The sequence below is a fragment of the Pleurodeles waltl genome, chromosome 4_2 (assembly GCF_031143425.1).
Source record: "Pleurodeles waltl isolate 20211129_DDA chromosome 4_2, aPleWal1.hap1.20221129, whole genome shotgun sequence".
NCBI classification, from domain to species: domain Eukaryota; kingdom Metazoa; phylum Chordata; class Amphibia; order Caudata; family Salamandridae; genus Pleurodeles; species Pleurodeles waltl.
This window is the reverse complement of record NC_090443.1, coordinates 159,121,587-159,143,544: the sequence shown is the minus strand read 5'-3', so window position 1 is coordinate 159,143,544 and position 21,958 is coordinate 159,121,587. Positions and strand designations below refer to the sequence as shown.

Sequence of the window (21,958 nt, the reverse complement as noted above, 5' to 3'; positions counted from 1 at the left end):
GGGACTTCAATCTTTCCTCACATTTCTTATGTGTGCTCCCTACGAGCCCTTACACAACCGTCCCCTCCGGCTGCTCACCATCAAGACAGCCTTCTTAGTGGCAATAACATCTGCTAGGAGGGTGAATGAGATGCAGGCTCTTTCATCCAAGCCACTGCATCTCACCATATTTTCAGACAATGTGGTTTTCAGAACTTGTGCCTCTTTCTTCCCCAAGGTGGTGTCTCCATTTCATCTGGGTCAGAACGTCACCCTACCTGCTTTCTCTGCTCCACCGCATCCCTCTAAAGAAGAGGAGTGATTTCACCAGCTGGACCCAGAAAGAACATTGTTGTTCCACCTTGACCACACAAAAGAGATCCGGTGTATGACCAACTCTTTGTGGGGTACATGGGAGCAAAGAAGGGTGGGGCAGTCCTGAAACTAACCATTTCACGCTGGGTCGTTCTCTGCATTAAGATCTGCTAATCATTGTTCAGGAAGCAGCCTCATGAGGGCTCATTCTACCAGGGGCCACGCTGCTACCACTGTGTTAGCTCGGAAATGTATCAGTCCTGGATATCTGTCAGGCAGCAGAGTGGGCATCCTTGCACACGTTTGCAAAACATTATTGCCTGGACAATCAGGCCTGGAGGGATAGACACTTTGCCCATTCGGTGCTACTGGACTTTTTAGTGTAAAGGAGATTTATCTGCAGCCCACCACCAGGAGGTTATGGCTTGGGTATCTATTCAAAGGTAAGGAATCTGCAGCTAGAAGTCTCTATCATATGAACAAGTTACTTACACTTGGTAACACATTATCTGCTAGAGATTCTATCTGGCTGCAGATTTCTTACACCCACCCATGCCTCCCCGCTCTGCGGATATGTCTAGTAGGGTTAGGGTTTATCCCTTTTAGGACCCTAGTTTTGCACAGACAAACTGTTGGTTCTATCCATGATTCTGCGCTTCTGGCGTGGAAGTTCGTGATTTTAAAGAACTGACGTACGCACACTGGGTTGTGCCTTTATAGACAACCATGACGTCACAGACGGCTCCAACGATGCTGATGATGCCACGCATAGCCAAACAATGCACGTGGAGCCGAACAATACCACCCGACGACATGCTCAGGATATTGCTCAGCCTGAAAATTCCAGATTCGAACCTGACGCCAGGGAATTCGAAGGTAAGGAATATGTAGCTAGATGGAGTCTCTACCAGATAATGCCATACCAAAGGTAAGTAACTTGTTCATTAGTCCCCAAGTGGGACTACAGGAAAGCATCCCCTCCTTTGGAGCCAAAGAGATATGAATTGGAATAATTAGGTACAATAGCAGTTTCCCTTGCATGCTTAATAAACACGTATGTTTAATAAACTAGTGGTCATGACTGCTGTGCTGTGTTCCACCGTACTGGAGTGGGTCATCACGAATAAGTGCACTAGTATGTTGTTGTTTTTTGTAAACACAGGCGTGTGTGCTGTGCCCTGTTAACCAGCTTTAATATACCAATGTTTTTGTCTATATTATTTCTGATATTCTACAGGTTCAAGTAGTTGAACAGGCAGGAGAGCCTTATTCCTCCTTTTTTCACCTTTCACCACCCTTTTAGTGAGAGAGTAGACAGGGAGGTTAAGGTACCCTGAAGAAGGCCAGATGACCTGTTAGGCAGTAGGAAATGTTGGCATAATGGAGATACAAGAGCCATCGTGTTCCAGATAGTCATCCAATAGGTTTCTTTTAATGATGGTGAAGGTTTCCATTGAATAAAATCTATTTGGGTTAACCTTCAACCATTTTGACTCTTACTGGACCTCCAGAATTGTCCAGAACTGAATACATGAACAGTCCCAGACATGGTCAAGCCCTCCCTGGTGGTCCTATCCTACCAAGGTGAGAAAAAATGCTGATGATGAAGCATGCCCTGATTTGGTGGGTGAGACTTTTTTTTTTCTTAATATTTTGTTTATATTCCTAAGGAATGAGTACATAAGAGTGCTGGAGCATGATTCCCTGCTGTTCTCATTCTCTGTGTAGATAATGATATATCTGTTCCCATAGAAATGGACTCGTCCATTGTCTTAACTTTGAGGACATTTCCATTAAACAGCCCTCTTAAGGAAGCATGGCCCCATCAGTGGGAGGACAAGAAAGACACAATTCAGTATTTTCAAACTGAAGGTGAAGAAAGTGACATCCGGTGTCAAGAAGGCATATAATTTTGAATATTTGCTTAAGTGGCACTGTGATAAGGAAACATGTTTTGCTCAGAGTCCGTTGGCATCGGACCAGAGGTACAGGCCAGTATTATTAATAATGTATGGTCTTGGGATGAACAAGGACTACATTTTGTTTTTGCCCCAAATGCCATTCAATGTACCCAAGGACAGATCTCTATGTAATCTGTAACCTCTGCTTATCTCCAAACTATCGAGAATATTCCTGCACAGCCTGTCTCACGTTCAGCAATAAAAACAATCTTCAAAACCGGCAAGCTTGTTGCATCACCTCAGCCTCCATGGCACACCCACAGCAAGAGGACGCCTAGGGCAACTAGCGTGACTGCAGACAGTGAAACTGAGGAGCTCTCATCGACCGAGAGTTCTGTCTCTGACATGGAGGACCCCCTCCAGCAATCTACGGTGGTAGCAGTGAGTACCAGCCCCCAACATATACGTATCCTTATCATTTACTTCTTTGGGAGGTGAGAGCCTCAAGCTCCCAAAGTACTCATGAGGCCTCTGGGTCACTACTGCCACAAGGCCATGGTCAGGACCGAGTGGACTGTTTGGACCCAACTCATGCCTATACTTCGGCGCCTCATTCCGCCTCCAAACTTTGCCCATCCACTTCAGGAGCTGTGCTGGCACTGGCCCTCAGAACCAAAGACACCTATTTCGAAACTAAAGCCACCGGACTCCAAAGCAAGTTTAGCGCTATATGGGCCCTGAAAACCTTTTTCTCTGAGGAAGGCACCATCCTAGTGTGCATCATTAAAGAACCTTAAGCACCCAATACTTCAGCATCTACCTGAAGAGCTTAATGTCGGTCACAGTCGAATACACATCGAGCCTGACTTTTTTCAGATCCTGGATAAGTCTCCGGTCAAGCCTAAAGACTTGGCTCCTCTTAAGAGTACATTTACTTTCAAGGAGGCACCAAACTAGCCTTCACAGCCAATTCCCCGGCCCAGAAGCATCAGCATCATGACAAGGGAATCTCCACTCCACCACTGCCTCCTCCTCCCCCCACCTTGTCCTCACCCACCTCCTCCTCCCTTCCTATTTCTCATTATCTCCCTCCTGCAACACTACCCACCTCTCCTTTACCATCTGTGGACCTTATGACACATTCATCACAGGGGATCTCCTCCTTCAGGGGTGGGAAGGTCTCCCTATTGCCTGTATGACTCCTCTTACGAGACACAAATACATGAGGACCACTGGGGTGATCATGACATAGATCCCCTAGCTGATACAGATGCAGAATTTTATGCGGCTGTGCTGTCAGTCCTGTATGACGGCACTTATCATTTCCACCTTCCACAAGGTGCATATGCACAAACAATCTTAGGAGGAAGATGCCCTCATGGAAACGCTTTCCTCCACACATAGGTCATGCAATATTTGCCTGTGCTGAAGGGCATGCTGTGACCTGCACATGCCATCTTCAAGGCCAGTGACGGTGCGTGGTGTCTCCCCTAGGGTGGATAAAAAATACAAAGCCCTTCCTGTCTACCACCCACCTACTCCCCATTGGGACTGTCTGGAGGTACACACCGCACACAAGCTTGCTGATTCACAAGGTACAGGTGATGCTCCCCCTCCAGACCGGGAGAGGAAGAATGTTTGATGCAGCTGGCAAGCATATAGCCTCCCACCCTGCCGCACATTGTCAGATTACCATTCTGTGGACAAGCTGTCTCCTAACAACCACACCCACAGGGACGAAATGGAAGATCTGGTTCAGCATCTTCCTGTGCAAAACATTTTTTCCAACATCAGGTGTACACTAGTTGCAGTGGACATAAGTCAGTACTAGGTCCTTCTCCACAGACATGCATGACTGCACGTTTGGCTTTAAACCAGAGTTTCAACAATATCTCACCTTGCCTTTCGATGGTGAACTCCTCTTTGGGGGCCAGGTTGATGAGATGTTGGAGACAATTGAAAAGGACACAGACAGTCAAAGCAATGGATGCTCTGCAACCACCACCTACCTGCGGCTCGTTTCACTGCACACCATATTGTGGTTGAGTGAAATCCACCACCCCCTACGCCTCTATGTCCTACCCCAAACAACAATAGCAACCACCAACCTGGGGTTATTATAAGAGAGGATGTAGAAGCAGCAATGGTAGAGGCAGAGGAAAGGTTGCAGCCCAAAATGTACTGTACCTGCAAAACAGTGACTCCCTTGCTCCCCCCGACCATCAAACACCTGTCTGGTAAAAATTATAAGAGTTTCTGCCCCACTGGGCAGAGATCACCTCGGATTAGTAGGTTCTAAATATTGTGGCAGAAGGGTATTGCCTAGAACTCACACAAACATCACCAAAAATTCCTCCCAACACACACATGGTCCCCCTGGAACATCAGCACCTCCTCCAATCTATCTCACTTCTTCCATTTGTGGTTCAATGGCTCCAGCAAACATCCCTCACCCTCATTCTAGTAGCCCCAACCTAGGCCAGGCTTTCTCAGTTCACCATACTTCTCGACCCCTCCATAGTGCCTCATGAGAAGCTACCAATCAGACTGTATCTTCCCTCTCGAAATCAGGGCACTCTGAGACATCCCAATCTGAAATAGCACAATTTTTCTCTCTGGCTTCTGAAGTCCTAAAAGGTGGGTGGGTACCTAAAACATTCTGAAAGAGGACTGCAGGCATACTACCACAGCCTGTTATGCTGTCAAATGGAAACAATTTGTACAACACTGTTTCCTTAAAAACACTTACCCTCTCACTCCAACAGTCCACAACATTAAGGGTTGCATTTGCAACAGTCATTCCTAGCATATACTTCTAATAGACTTCGTTTAGCTGTGGTTACAACTTACCTACAAACAGGCAACACATCTTTTTTAGTGTACCTGTAAATTAACTCTTCATGAAAGTGCTCAAATAGGTTATACCTCCACCGTTACACCCTCTCCTCTGTGGAAACTAAATATTGTTCTGACTAGGCTAAGGGGGCCTCCTTTTGAAGCTCTACACGCATGCCCTTTGCAGGTTCTTTCCTAGAAAATTACCTTCCTAGTTGCTATTACTTCCCTTTGCTAGGTAAACAAAATACAAGCACTTACCCTGGAACAGCCTTTTTTCCAAGTACACCATGATAGGGTGGCCCTCAGGACAAACTCTAAATTCTTACCTAAGGTGGTATCTAGCTTCCACCTCTACCAGATCATGGAATTTCCAGTGTCATTTCCACATCCAGAATTGGTAGCAGAACGAGCGCTACACAAAATAGCTGTCCAAAGAGCGCTCATATATTAAATTGACAAAACAAAGCACTTCTGCAAAACACAAATACTTTTTGTCTTTCTCCACAACGCACAAGGGGTGTGCAGTATCCAAAGAAGGTGTAGTACCCCGGATAATCAAATGTATACAGACCTGTTATGCCAAACACTCTGCCTGTCCCTACCAAACCCCACTCAACCCGCAAGGAAGGAGCATCTATGTCGTTCTTTGGTAATATTCCTATGCTTGGCATTTGCAAAGAAGTGACTTAGCTCCCCACACATTCACAAAAAATTATTGCATGGATGTCTTAGCACACCTACAAGCCAAAGCTGGTCAGGCTGTTCTACACACGCTGTTCAAAGTATCTGCAACATTCTCAGGCTAGCCACCGGTTTCGGGAGGACTGCTTTACAATATATACACAGCATGTGTAGTTACAGCTATGTATATTATGAACTGAAAATTTTACTTATCTTGTAAGTATCTGTTTGTGGCATGTAGTGCTGTAGAATCAAATGTGCCAGTCTGCCTTTCATTGCTGCAGATGTTTTTTCTTGAACTTTCATCTATAATCTTTCCCACACATGGTCATCTTTCTGTATCTCTATGTTCCATCTATGTCCTTGCAATGTGTGTGGAAAATACAGTTTAACAATGGAGCTAATGCCCATGCGCATTGCTGGCAATAGATGGAGTCACAGTACCCCATGACTTGAAAAGACTTCTTCAAAGAAAAACAACTTGCACATGTCCGAGCCCAACTCTAGATGGCAGGAATAACCACAGCATATGAATCTTGAGCACTACATGCTACAAACAGACGCTGAACAAGGTAAGTAACAATTTTCTTACTTATAACTACAGTTCGTCAGCATTAACATCTTTCATAGATTCACCTGATTAAATTATTCCCCAACATTAGGCTGGGAACTCTTGGTAAACAATGTTAACTTAGCAGAATTTCAGTCTAGCAATTGACATTGGAAAAATTGAAAGACATTCGTAGGCTGCAAGTAACCCATCCACCTCATTTTCTGACCTGAACTCTAGCCAATCCGATGGAGAGGATCAGGAATTAAACCCTCCTCAGAAGCTCCAGCTGCCATATTTTCGTAGTTTGTTTATTGACTTTGGGTTAGCCCCTGGAATGGGGTGAACAGTGTGCGTATGTGAATCTACGAAAGATGTCTGTGCTATAGAATTGTACTTTGAGGTAACTTTCTTTTCGAGCATTGGATCTTTCATAGATTCAAATGCATGAATTGATATTACCAAAGCAGTACCATCTAGAAACATAGGAGGAAATGAGGCTTACTTCAATTAAAAAGGTTGTGCGGCTTCATCTTATCCACTGCTGTCAACTGGGCATCTGGACAGTAATAAATCACGTAAGTGTAGTTCAAAGACCAAGAAGCTCCTCTGGAAACGTCCAGTGAACAGCACCCCCAGTTAAGAGTGAAGCGACCTTGTGACATAATGGTCAGCCGACTTTGACATGAAGTAGATGATGCATGGTGTAATCCATTGTTATATTCCCTATTTTTACAATGGACAGCCTTTATATGCTTTGCCATATGGAACAACTGGACAGTCTTTCAGATGTTTTTGCTCTATCAGTGTAGAGCTTTAAACACCTCTTGATGTCAAGTGATTGAAGACGTCTTTCAAAGGCTTTTAACACTTGGGGAGAAAATAATTGCAAGTATATTTTTAAGTTCTGATTAAAGGAAGCTGGAAACCCTTGATATAAATAGTAGATTTGTAGACTGTTAGTCACTGTTTATCAAACTTTGTTTATGGTGGTGTAACAGAGATAGGCATGAAACACTCCTTGTCAAAGTTATGGTTAACAAGAAAGCAGTCTGCCATGACCCACATTTGTAGAGATGCTTTAAGTATCCTTAAATAGTCTCGATGTCATCTAGAGGCAAAATGGTAGTGATTTGACCTGTTATAGCTGCTAGAGCTATAAATGCCATGACGTTGTCTTGGTTTATAAATTGTAGCACATCCAGTATCAATCTTATACTGAATCTTTCTTTATAAATGTATTCAGTTGACACCTATCTAGAATGGACCTCCATTCTTTTTCCAGATCAGAAAACACCTTGAGTAGAAATGTAGGTTTCTGGTGCAGCATTGGTTCTGTGGCTTCCTTGAGAAGCAGCTTGTCTATTTCTTGTCCTAGGGCCTCTACAAATTATTTTGCTTCCCTTTAGAAGGTGGTGCTGGTGATTTCTAACGTATGACCATAGTGAATTATGCCTAACACCCTGTGGTCTGATGTTCTCTTTAGCCAGGCTATTATATGTGCCTATTTATTTCCCCCATTGGCATAGACAGCAATTTTTTATTGAGTGGTGGTCTGACTCTGCAGCTAGTAGCCTTGCTTACAGGGTTGGTGAAAGTCGGACACTGCAGCTATTTGAATGGGTCTTCAGCTATATTGCTGTCATTAGTAATAGAAGTAGGGTTTGTCTCCACTGTAGGATTCCAAGTACTATGTCCATGTTAGTGTAGACCTTAATACCTTGCAGAACTTCACCCACATGCTTGCCGAAAAAATGTTGACCATTGAGGGTTATATCAATCACTCTAGACTAGTCTTTTGGGCAGAAAGTTGTGCTACAGAGCCAACTTCATCTTCTTAATACTGCACCCATAGTCATCTGCCTTGAGCCAGTTTTTAAGCCATACAGTGATGTATCCACGAGTGGGATTTCCAGGCCTCATCTTCTCTTATTGTGGACTTAACATGTTCTCGGCAGGCATTGTTATTTTTTCAAGGCACATGTCTATCATTCCTACATATGTATTTCATAAAGCAACAGGGTGTCACTCCTGTTAGCAACTTTAATATCTGTCACTGCAAATATGCAGTGTCTCTTCTCTATTCAGTCAAATTTCATTTCTTTGTCTGTGGAGACCACATACGGAGTCACTGGAATGTCCAGTTAGGCAATATTTACATGGTTCAGAAGGCATGGTGAGTCTGTCTCGTGCACTTTGTATTTTTTCCCCAGAATTGCAGTATGTGAGGATCTCATTGCAGGGCTTCACATCCAGCAAAGGTCCTCTTCCCATATGTAGTCCTGGACTAGAACTCTCCTGTTTGACCTCTTGTTTTTGTCTTTAAAGACAGACATGACTTTTCATAGGCAAATATAATGTTTGATCCTCTCTATCCATCAGTATGTGTAAGCTGAATACGCCACCTGACCAATTGTCTCGTGGGATATCTTCTAGACTTGGTTTTGGGGCACATAGGGGGTCATTCCTACATTGGCGGGCGGCGCGCGCCACCTGCCAAGCGGGAACCGCCACTTGGCCGCTCCGCGGTCAAAAGACCGCGGAGGCCTTTCAGACTTTCCCGCTGGGCCGGCGGGCGCCCGCCAAGGGAGCACCCGCCGGCCCAGCGGGAAAGGCCCTGCAACATTGAAGCCGGCTCCGAATGGAGCCGGTGGTGTTGCAGGGGTGCGACGGGTGCAGTTGCACCCGTCACGATTTTCACTGTCTGCTATGCAGACAGTGAAAACCATGCTGGGGCCCTGTTAGGGGGCCCCTGCACTGCCCATGCCAGTGGCATGGGCAGTGCAGGGGCCCCCAGGGGCCCCACGACACCCATTCCCGCCATCCTGTTTCTGGCGGTGAAAACCGCCAGAAACAGGCTGGCGGGAAGGGGGTCGGAATCAGCCATGGAGGATTCTCCCAGCCGGGGGTAATCTGGCGGGAAACCACCGGACCCGGCTGGGCGACCGGAATGCCATATGAAGCACCGCCAGCCTGTTGGCGGGGCTTCCGGCGACCTCCACCCTGGCGGTCATAGACCGCCAGGGTTGGAATGAGGGCCATAGTCCTCCTGCTCGGGACCTTGAATATCTTCCTGTATGGTATCCCTGCAAAGATCAAGGTGTAAATTGTCTTTATAACCTGGTTTATGGCCTGCATCTCTAATTGGAAATGGAAGCTGGATCCTTTTATCCTGTTTTGGTGTCCCCGGGCGTGGCTTGTCATGAGGCAGTGATGTTTGTCATTTGTTACACAGTCTAATTCAGTGGAGGTGTCTGGAGGTTTCTTACAGCATGTTGTCATCCAAATAATCTGTTCTCTGTCTGATTCTTGAACAGAGAATCCCTCACTTCAAGAGAAGGCTGAAGAGGAATCACTCAGATGATGTGCTGTTGGGTCTGGAGTGATTCTTATGGGCGGCATCAATTGTAAAAGCAGTGTAGAGGCAATAGGTATCTTAGGAAAAGCCAAGGTTATTGTAGTGATGTGAGCGGCTAAGGCAGAAGTGGTCATTATAATAGATGTTGGGGCTGCAGATGCTAGGTCTTTAATTGCCTCAGAAGTTCTAAACACAGACATAGTGAGGCTGCCTTAATCAGCTTACGTGGTTTTGCCTTTGACTGGTACGTTTGTGTTGTTGATGGTAGCAAATTGGTGGTCGACTGAATTCCTTGTTGACTGAATGTGGATAGTCTCTTTATCAATTTTTACATCTTTGTTGATGATAACTTTGCAGGCAATGGAGTTGTGATTGATGACTAGCATTTCTCGCTTACTAATGAAGACTTGCTAGTTGACTTAATTGACAAAGGGAGCATCGTCAAAGACAAGATCGTAGTTCCTAGTATCATTGACCATGTGCTTGTCGATGGTATATCTTCGATGGTTACATGGGTAACAAAATATTACCACTCTAGTAATCGGCAGAGGCACGTTTTTTATTTTTAGTTAGCTCTTATTTTTCTTAGATGGTGAACATCCTGACAAAGTTGGTGCAACTTCCTCATGATAAGTCTGTCACTTCATGCCAGGTACATATTCCATCAAAAGATCAGAATAGCTAAATCTGAGCATAGCTTAAAGGATTCCCTATTGCCTGATTCCAAGTGGCAGTCCCTGCAATAGAATGAGAAGGATGAACTACTTGTGGTAAACAAATATTTTTCCATTTGTTTTTGTCGTTAATTAAAATACTGCTATGTTAGTATCACCTACTGTACCAAGGCAGACATCTGGGTATAATTCTAGCATGTGAATTGATGATATACCTGGTGCTGGGGAGTTAAAGACAATAAACCTAGTATTGAAAGTTTTTTTTTCTAATCCAGATCAAGGGGACAGTGGTGCAGGTTTGGTTGTAATATTTATTGAAACAGTTCTGCGAGTTGGAGTACCCAAGGCAGTCCTTCCTGAGAGACGCCTTTCGCCTTCATTGAGGCTCAAGATTACTGTATGCTTACCCACCCCTACCTTTCCTGCTCAGGGTACTCAAAAAGATAAATAGAGAACAAGCCTAATTCATTCTAATGGCTGTGGACTGGGCAAGCAGAGTGTGGTACCTGGAACTTTTGGCCATGAGCATCAATTTTCCAAGTTGGCTGCCTCATCAGGAAGATCTCCTGTCGCAGAAGCACAGCAAGATCTTGCATCGAAGTCTGCTTAACCTACACCTTCATGCATGGAAATTGAGCAGCAGCAACTGACACCATGCCATTTATCTCCAGAAGTGGTTGGTGTAATATAGGCAGCCAGACATCCTTCTAAAAAACTGTTTAAGGTGGACGTTGGGAAATGTTTGTGGGGAGGTGTTCCTTTTGCCATATTCAACCCTTACAAGCTTCCCTTCTGAAGTCTGTTTGTCATCAGCTTACAAAGGTCTTTCTGCGTGCAAAGTTAAAGGCTATTTAGCTGCCCTGTCAGACTTTTTTGTTTGTTTTTTTTATTTTATTTTTTACATTTTTCAGATCAACCATCTCTCTTCAAATCACCAGTTGAGATGCATTCCTTGAAAGGATTGATCCATGTGTTTCCTGCTGTTCCATTTGCAATGCCACAGTGGGTTTTGAATTTAGTTTTCACCTATCTAATGTGATTGTGCACAAGCTCAAAGGGCAGTCATCCTTTACAATTGCTAACTTTAAAGACCGTATTACTCAAAGCGGTTGCATCTGCTAGATGAGTGAGTGAGCGAGCTTCAGACTTTGCCATCTGTGCCTCCATATGCTTCCTTCTTTCCTGATAAATTGGTCCTTAGAACAAGGGCAGCATTCCTCGCTATTATAGTTATGCCTTTTCATGTAGGGCAGTCCATTACTTTGTCATCCCTCAAAAGTTGAAGAGCAACCGCTTTGTCTAGATCCTAAAAGAGTTCTCAGCTTTCACTTCAAGAGCACCAGAGAATTCAGACAAGATGAGCAACTTTGTCTTGGGTTTTCTGGAGTAAAAAAGGGTAAGACAGTGCAAAAGAGAACCATCTCTATATGGATTGTCTTGTATATTAAGACCCATTATGGGCCAGCCAGAAAATAGACACTAGAAGTATTGAATACGCATTCTACTAGAGCAAAGACAGACACTGTAGCACTAGCTCAAAGTGTGCCAGTCTTGGATATTTGTTAGGCGGGTACATGACCACCCTTGCACACACGTTCAACAAGCACTATTGCCTGGACAATCTGGTCAGGTGGGAGGGGGCCCCTCGCCTGATTTGTCCTGAACATTTCATAGTTTGAGCCATTCCACAGACCCACCCCTTGGGAGGTACCGCTTTGGGGGCTGTTCAAATGGTAAGGATTCTACAATTAGAAATCTGTCAGAAGAAAAAGTTACTTACCTCCGGTAATGCAATTTTTGGTAGAGACTCTATCCAACTGTAGATTCCTCACCTGCTCACAAACCTCCCCATTCTGTGGAGTGGTCTCATAGGATTCAGTATGCAAAACAACTCCAATACTAAAAGTCTGAAGATAAAAATCTTTTGATGATGGCTTTTTAAAGCTCCACGTTTGTTGCATGGATGGAGAACAGAAAGAAACTGACACCACTGCAAGCAGGTGAGGTATATATTTGGGAACCGCCTTCCTGTTTAATATCACATCCACATGAGATGGAGAGGCATGAGGAACCTTGACATCACTTTGCTATGCTATGAGGATTTCTAAAGCGCATAGCTATCCAAAGGCTTCCCAGCGATAAGTGAGTCATAGCGTACAAGCAAACTTCAAGGATTGTATGTGCCTAAGGCTAATGAGGGTATAACCAGGTTTTTAGCATTTCTCTGAAGCTTAACTCATTCATTTTGTTTCTAGGCTCAGTAGGAATGGAATTCCACAGCTTTGGGGTCAAATGCAAGAAGGATCTGCCTCCCTATCTGACCCTTTGGAGCCTTGGCACCTTTAGTAGTTGCACCTTAGTAGATCTCAAGGTCCTGTTAGGGATGTAAGCTACCAAAAGATCCCTTATCCCTTATCAAAGGGGGCACTTTATGGGTAATTCCCCATAGGCAAAATAAAGTGCCTTAAACTTGATCCTCTCCTCCATAGGAAGCCAGTGCAAGGAGGCCAGTGCATTTTTTTCTTTTTTCTTTTTTTTAAGATGATCCTTGCTGCCACGTTTTGGACTAGCTGGAGTCTCTTAATGTATTTGGGTGAGCCCATAAACAAGGAGTTCCCATAGCCCAGGCGGGAAAGAATCAGCTCCTGGCCCACTGTTTTCCAAGATTGTATGGGTAAAAGGTCTAGGATTTTCCATAGTGCTCTAATCATGCCAAAACAGAAAGCTGTTACTTTTCTTTTTTTTACCTGGGCTCCATGGATAAATAGCTATCCAACCACATGTCTAGGCTCTTTATGAGAGAGGAAGGGATGGGTGTACTTCCCAGGCACTCTGACCATCCGATGCTTGTTTGCGGAGTCAGCTTGTTTCCTAAGATCATCAACTCTATTTTATCTCCATTCAGCTTAAGTGAACAATTTACCATTCAACCTGTCGCTTTCTCTAAAAATGGGGCCATTGTGGTTGTGAACCTGTCCCTGGATTAAGGGAAACAACCAGTTGGGTGTTTTCAGCCTAAGAAGTAATCAACACTCCAAATTCCCTCACAATATCTGCCAACGAGTGCAGATTAATGTTACAAAGTGCAGGGCTCAACGCCTTGGCCCTGCATGACCCCACATTTTAAAGGAAAAACCTCTGAATAATATAGAGGTGAATAAATGTGGAGGTTCACTGATTTGAAAGGACCTTTCTTTCAGAATTGAGGCGAGCAAGGTCAGTGCTCCATTTTGTATTCCTATTTTACTCATCCTGTGCATCAGAGATTCATGGCCCACCATGTCAATTGCTGTGCTCAGGTAAAGAAGAATGATGGCTGCAGAATCTCTTTTATCCAGCAATGTTTTCAACTCTTCTGTTATTGCAAGTAGCACTGTTTCCATGATATGTTGTGGGTGATAACCGGTCTGGGTGGAGTTAAGAAGAGATCTCTCCTCCAAACATAGGGAAAGGGTTTGGTTGATATGTTTTTCTAGTTCCTTCCCCATAATTTGGAGCAAGGAGATGAGTCTGTAGTTCCCAGGACCTGAAGGGTTTCCAGTCATGGGGAACTACTCCAGTGGAGAGATATAAATTAAGGTTATCAGGCATTGTGGGGAACATTTCTAGGGCTTGTAGAAAAATGTGTGGTGGTGACTGACCCAAAGGAGATCCTAATTTAACTTTGTCAAATCATTCTGGTAGTGCCTCCATTGTGATTCTGGGAAAGTTTGAGATACATGCCATCTCTTTATGAAAAACCTGTATCTCCGGCGCAGTATACAAGACAAGACCTTTTTGGTCTGATGTAAATGACTATAAATAGCAGAGGATTTGTCTTGAAAGTATGCAGCAAGTTCATTGCTAGACTGTTTTTTCAACTCTTGAAGTTGGTAAGTGACTTGACAATGCAGAAGAGTTTCCTCGGAGCATTGGTTGCTTCCATCATTACGACTTCATAATAAGATGTCTGTGCTTTTTTAATTTCCTGATGGAAATGTCTAATGGCTATCCTATAGGAGACTTTTAGGTTTTCTTCTTAGTTTTTCCTTCATTTTCTTTCTAGTATTTTACGTCCTTTTTTAAAGAGACAAGATGGGCCATGAACCACAGAGCTGATTTCTCTTTCTTTTCCTTCTTTATTATTAGTCGGTATCATTTTGTTGAGTGAGTTCTTGATCCACTCTTCTATTAGGTAGTTTGCTGCTCCAGAATGTTTCCCAGTGTCTGGTTTAGTGAAAGCTAGAGAATTCATCCATGTCACATTATTATTCAATTTTGACCATCTACAGTCCAAACTCGTAGTGGTCCTGTTGTCCAGTGGCGGTGAAACACCCTCCAGTGTGAACAAGATCAGTGCATGATCTGTCCATGCCATTGGATGTGATTTTTTCAAATGTTTTGTTAGTATCATGGCTAAACACTGGAACTAGGAGATCACCTTTATTATGGTGCAGTGCAGCCTTCTACTCTTTGGGTGAGTTGAAGACTGCCTAGATCAGTGCATTGGTTGACTCAGTGGGATTGTGGATCTCATCAAAGTGCACTTGGACATTCCCAAAAAGTGACATTTGTTTTTCCAATAAAAAGATTCAATATGACCTGGGGTAGGGCTTCCACAAACTTAGTACGGTGGCTGGGGGATCTATATACTAAAAGTTCTCAAAAGGAATACGTGGGTGATAGGTTTATAGTGAAAGAGAGCGTTTCACATTCTGGAATGGGCATGGGATTTTATGTGCATCTATATGTATCTTTTAAGATGATAGCAATACCCCCCAACACATTAAAGCATACAGGGCATCATTATGAGTTTGACTGGCGGAAAAGGCTGCCCGACAAACTCTTCCCGCCATCAGGCCACCTGTACGGCCTGAGCCCCGCCGGCCCTATCAGGAGTTCACTGCAGGGCCTTACCATTGAAGTCGGCTCCTAATGGAGCCGGCTGCAATGTGGCGGCGCGGTGGGTGCAGCAGCAGTGGAATGATTGCAGCTGTGCATGGGGGCCCCTGCACAGCCCATGCTAAGTGCAAGGGCAGTGCAGTGGGCCCCAGGGGACACCCGAGTCCCCCATTCCGCCACATTTTCCATGGCGGTGTAAATCGCCATGGACAGGCTGGCGGATGGGGGCTCGTAATACCCAGGGCAGCGCTGCTTGCAGCACTTCCCTGGCGGATTACAACCGCTGGGACCGCCAGGATGCAGGCTGGCAGTGTCAGTGGTTGGACCACAGTGGCTCTGCTTTGATCATAATGTTGCAGTCGGACCGTGACCTGGCGGTCTGGTGATCACCAGGGTCATAATGAGGCCCACAGTCTTTTCTACAAATGTAGTGTCCCGGAAGGAGCGCTTGATTTCTGGTATAGGATAATCTTGTAATCATGTGTTCGATGGCATGTGTAGCTGCAGATACACATGTTGTGCATAGCCCGCCATCTGGTGTTGGGTCGGAGTGTTACAAGTTGTTTTTCTTCGAAGAAGTCTTTCGAGTCACGAGACCGAGGGACTCCTCCTCCTTTGCTTCCATTGCGCATGGGCGTCGACTCCATCTTCGATTGTTTTCTTTCCGCCATCAGGTTCAGACGTGTTCCTTTTCGGTCCGGGTTCGGAACGGAAAGATAGTTAGAAATTCGGAAAATTACGTCGGTATTGTTGCGTTCGGGATCGGATTAGATAGAATCGACATCGAATCGTGAAGAGCTCCGGTAGCCCTTCGGGGTAATTTCGATCCCCCGTCGGGGCCTCGTCGGCCCGACCGCGTGTAACATCGAGGCTGATGGAACGGACCCTGTTCCGATTCTGCCCTAAATGCCACAACAAATACCCATATACAGACCAACATTTGGTCTGTAACCTGTGCCTGTCGCCCGAGCACAAGGAAGAAACTTGTGAGGCCTGTCGTGCGTTTCGATCCCGAAAAACGCTCCGTGACCGGCGAGCCAGAAGATTACGGATGGAGTCCACGCCGACAGGACACCGAGAGTTCGAGGAACAAGGAGAAGAAGAGGAAGCCTTCTCTATCCATGAATCGGACTCGGAGGAATTCGACGTCCACGAAACAGTGAGTAAGACGTCGAAGCCAGCACACAAGAAAACAGACAAGGCCCAGGGGACGCCATTGCCAACAGGCCATGGCTCAACCCATAAAGTCGGTGACCGCCCATCGGCACCGAAAAAGGCCGAACTGGTGCCGAGATCGTCCGACTCGGGTCGAGACACAGGCACGCAGCAATCTCGGGACCGAGAAAGTGCTGCCGACAAAGATCGACGCCGAGACATCGGAGCCGAAGCTGCTCGACGCAGAGACAGCGGCACCGAGGAGGATCGACGCCGAGAAGTTTCGACTCCAAAAAAGAGAAAAGTCGCCTCGGAGCCGAAAACGAGTAAGGACATAGTTTTGGTGCCGAAACGACCGGCAACCGAGCCAACAACCAGCTCATATTCAGAGGAGCAATCACTGTCCTCTCAATTGCGCAAACATAGATTCGAGGAAGAGTTACAGTCCACTGAAGTAGACCACACTCAAAAGTGGATCTTTATACAGAGTGGAACAGGGAAGATCAGCACCCTTCCCCCTATTAGGAGAAAAAGGAGACTTGAGTTCCAAATACAGGAACAAGCACCACAAACAAAAGTGGTGAAGAAGGTAACTCCGCCACCCTCTCCTCCACCTGTAACTTACATATCACCGGCACAGACTCCGTCACACTCACCGGCTCACACCACCATGAGCCAAGATGACCAGGACGCTTGGGACCTATACGACGCCCCAGTGTCAGACAACAGTCCGGAGGCGTATCCTACCAAGCCCTCACCACCAGAGGACAGCACAGCGTATTCACAGGTGGTAGCTAGGGCAGCAGAGTTCCATAACGTGTCGCTACACTCGGAACCTGTCGAGGATGACTTCCTTTTCAACACCCTCTCCTCCACCCATAGCACCTACCAGAGCCTGCCTATGCTCCCAGGAATGCTAAGGCAGGCCAAGCAAATCTTCAAAGAGCCTGTCAAGAGTAGAGCAATAACACCAAGGGTGGAAAAGAAATACAAAGCACCGCCCACAGACCCTGCTTTCATCAACTCACAACTCCCACCAGATTCGGTTGTAGTAGGGGCAGCTCGCAAGAGAGCCAACTCTCACACGTCAGGCGATGCACCACCTCCGGATAAAGAAAGCCGCAAGTTCGACGCAGCCGGAAAAAGGGTCGCAGTACAAGCTGCAAACCAGTGGCGCATCGCTAACTCTCAAGCGCTCCTAGCGCGATATGATAGAGCTCATTGGGACGAGATGCAGCACCTCATCGAGCATCTACCCAAGGATTTACAAAAAAGGGCGAAACAGGTGGTTGAGGAGGGACAGAACATCTCCAATAACCAAATACGCTCCTCTATGGATGCAGCTGACACAGCTGCAAGAACAATTAACACAGCAGTAACCATAAGAAGGCACGCGTGGTTACAAACATCTGGCTTTAAACCGGAGATACAGCAAGCGGTGCTCAATATGCCATTCAATGAGCAACAATTGTTCGGACCTGAAGTGGACACGGCAATTGAGAAGCTAAAAAAGGACACTGACACTGCCAAGGCCATGGGCGCACTCTATTCCCCGCAGGGCAGAGGCACTTTCGGCACCTTCCGCAAAACATCCTTCAGAGGGGGGTTTCGGGGTCAGGCCACACAAGCCAGTACCTCACATTCAACACCGTCTACCTACCAGGGACAGTACCAAAGGGGAGGCTTTCGGGGCCAGTACAGAGGAGGACAATTCCCTAGAAACAGGGGAAAATTTTACAGCCCAAAAACACCTGCAACCAAACAGTGACTCACAGGTCACTCATCCCCTCCACGCAACACCAGTGGGGGGAAGAATAAGTCAGTATTACCAATCTTGGGAGGAAATAACAACAGACACTTGGGTCTTAGCAATTATCCAACATGGTTATTGCATAGAATTTCTCCAAATCCCTCCAAATATACCACCAAAAACACAGAATATATCAAAACAGCATTCAGACCTTCTAGAAATAGAAGTTCAAGCATTACTGCAAAAGAACGCAATAGAACTGGTACCAGGTACACAAATAAACACAGGAGTTTACTCACTGTACTTTCTAATACCAAAAAAGGACAAAACACTGAGACCAATCCTAGATCTCAGAACACTAAACACCTACATCAAATCAGAACACTTTCACATGGTCACGCTACAAGAAGTGTTACCATTGCTAAAGCAACAAGACTACATGACAACCTTAGATCTCAAAGACGCATATTTCCACATACCGGTACATCCCTCGCACAGGAAATACCTAAGGTTCGTATTCAAAGGAATACATTACCAATTCAAAGTATTGCCGTTCGGTATAACCACCGCAGCAAGAGTCTTTACAAAATGCCTAGCAGTAGTAGCTGCACACATCAGAAGGCAGCAAATACACGTATTCCCGTATCTAGACGATTGGCTAATCAAGACCAACTCACTGACAAAGTGTTCACACCACACAGATCAGGTCATACAAACCCTCTACAAACTCGGTTTCTCCGTCAACTATGCGAAATCACGCATTCTGCCGTGCAAAGTACAGCAATACCTAGGAGCAACAATAGACACAACAAGGGGAATAGCCACTCCAAGTCCACAAAGGGTTCAAAATTTCCAAAAAGTTATACAAACCATGTATCCAACACAAAAAATACAGGCAAAGACGGTATTACAACTCCTAGGCATGATGTCCTCATGCATAGCCATTGTCCCGAATGCAAGACTGCACATGAGGCCCTTACAACAGTGCCTAGCATCACAATGGTCACAAGCACAGGGTCACCTTCTAGATCTGGTGTTGATAGACCGCCAAACATACATCTCGCTTCTATGGTGGAACAGTATAAATTTAAACAAAGGGCGGCCTTTCCAAGACCCAGTGCCACAATACGTGATAACAACAGATGCTTCCATGACAGGGTGGGGAGCACACCTCAATCAACACAGCATCCAAGGACAATGGGACGTACATCAAACAAAGCTGCATATAAATCACCTCGAACTGCTAGCAGTTTTCCTAGCGTTAAAAGCATTCCAACCCATCATAACCCACAAGTACATTCTTGTCAAAACAGACAACATGACAACAATGTATTATCTAAACAAACAGGGGGGGACACACTCGACACAGCTGTGCCTCCTGGCACAAAAAATATGGCAATGGGCAATTCACAACCACATTCGCCTAATAGCACAGTTTATTCCAGGGATCCAGAATCAACTTGCAGACAATCTCTCTCGAGATCACCAACAGGTCCACGAATGGGAAATTCACCCCCAAATTCTAAACACTTACTTTCAAATTTGGGGAACACCTCAAATAGACTTATTTGCAACAAAGGAGAACGCAAAATGCCAAAACTTCGCATCCAGATACCGACACAGGCAGTCCCAAGGCAATGCCCTATGGATGAACTGGTCAGGGATATTTGCGTACGCTTTTCCCCCTCTCCCTCTCCTTCCATATCTAGTAAACAAATTGAGTCAAAACAAACTCAAACTCATACTGATAGCACCAACATGGGCGAGGCAACCATGGTACACAACACTGCTAGACCTATCAGTAGTACCCCACGTCAAGTTACCCAACAGGCCAGATCTGTTAACACAACACAAACAACAGATCAGGCATCCAAACCCAGCATCACTGAATCTAGCAATCTGGCTCCTGAAATCCTAGAATTCGGACACTTAAACCTCACCCAAGAATGTATGGAAGTCATAAAGCAAGCTAGAAGACCATCCACTAGACACTGCTATGCAAGCAAATGGAAAAGGTTTGTTTGCTACTGCCATAATAATCAAATTCAACCATTACACGCATCTCCAAAGGATGTAGTGGGTTACTTACTACACTTAAAAAAAATCAAACCTGGCCTTCTCTTCCATTAAAATACACCTCGCAGCAATATCTGCATACCTGCAGATTACCCATTCAACTTCACTATTTAGGATACCTGTCATTAAAGCGTTTATGGAAGGCCTCAAAAGAATTATACCACCAAGGACACCACCCGTTCCTTCATGGAACCTCAACATCGCCTTAACGAGACTCATGGGTCCACCTTTTGAACCCATGCATTCTTGCGAAATACAATTCCTAACCTGGAAAGTTGCATTTCTCATCGCCATTACATCTCTAAGAAGAGTAAGTGAAATTCAGGCGTTTACAATACAAGAACCTTATATCCAAATACACAAAAATAAGGTAGTCCTACGAACCAATCCAAAATTTCTACCAAAGGTTATTTCACCGTTCCACTTAAATCAAACGGTAGAACTACCAGTGTTCTTCCCACAGCCAGACTCGGTAGCTGAAAGGGCACTACATACATTAGACATCAGAAGAGCACTAATGTACTACATTGACAGAACAAAACAAATCAGAAAAACAAAACAACTGTTTATTGCATTCCAAAAACCTCATACAGAAAAACCCAATATCAAAACAGGGTATAGCCAGATGGATAGTTAAATGCATCCAAATCTGCTACCTTAAAGCCAAAAGGGAGCTGCCCATTACACCAAGGGCACACTCAACCCGAAAGAAAGGCGCTAGCATGGCCTTCCTAGGGAATATTCCAATGCACAAGATATGTAAGGCAGCCACATGGTCTACGCCTCACACATTTACTAAGCACTACTGTGTAGACGTGCTATCCGCACAACAAGCCACAGTAGGTCAAGCCGTACTAAGAACTCTATTTCAGACTACTTCCACTCCTACAGGCTGAGCCACCGCTTTTGGGGAGATAACTGCTTACCAGTCTATGCACAACATGTGTATCTTCAGCTACACATGCCATCGAACTGAAAATGTCACTTACCCAGTGTACATCTGTTCGTGGCATTAGTCGCTGCAGATTCACATGTGCCCACCCGCCTCCCCGGGAGCCTGTAGCCGTTTGGAAGTTATCTTCAACTTTGTACATTTTGTAAATATATTACTTAAACCTTAACTGGTACATACTTATTCACTCCATTGCATGGGCACTATTACTAACACACACAACTCCTACCTCACCCTCTGCGGGGAAAACAATCGAAGATGGAGTCCACGCCCATGCGCAATGGAAGCAAAGGAGGAGGAGTCCCTCGGTCTCGTGACTCGAAAGACTTCTTCGAAGAAAAACAACTTGTAACACTCCGACCCAACACCAGATGGCGGGCTATGCACAACATGTGAATCTGCAGCGACTAATGCCACGAACAGATGTACACTGGGTAAGTGACATTTTCATTCTGTTAAAAACAGAACATCCAGCTGTTCGTCTCAATTATTGTGAGTAACTCAAACTTATGGTGATACAGGGATCTAAAGTTAATAAGTGAAAGATTCCAATTTTTAGGCCCAGTCATTTTTATTCTAACTTCCTCGGGGTAGCCCATTGAAAAGTTACAGGTAGGACAGTGCAGGTCCCCATTCCCTCTGCAATAATGGAGGGCAGGAGTGCATGGGACATTTAGGCGTAAGTGAGTATAAGGATTGACCTGAGTAACAACTTCTTTAGGTCCTGTTTGGGTGCAGAATGACACAGATGGGCTTGCCTTAGGCATGCATAGGGTATGGCAGCAGCGCGTCCGCAGCGCACGCCCACTGCATGCCTGCGTTCCTACCACCATTTAAGGCTGTGCAAA

The 21,958-nt window shown here is 45.3% G+C and overlaps 1 protein-coding gene across 2 annotated transcripts in view; it reads left to right on the top strand.

The window, feature by feature from the left end:
- GTSF1 (gametocyte specific factor 1) overlaps positions 1-21,958 on the top strand; it is a 795,979-nt gene that overhangs the window by 721,201 nt on the left and 52,820 nt on the right. Inside the window, exon 19 of one of the 2 annotated variants that reach the window (XM_069231026.1) lies at positions 6,102-6,210. The exons of the other annotated variant lie outside the window; for it this stretch is intronic. Coding sequence (XP_069087127.1) covers positions 6,102-6,106 — 5 coding nt within the window. The 3' untranslated portion in view covers positions 6,107-6,210. Of the gene's footprint in view, positions 1-6,101; positions 6,211-21,958 lie in introns of those variants that run through there. 2 annotated transcript variants of the gene reach the window in all.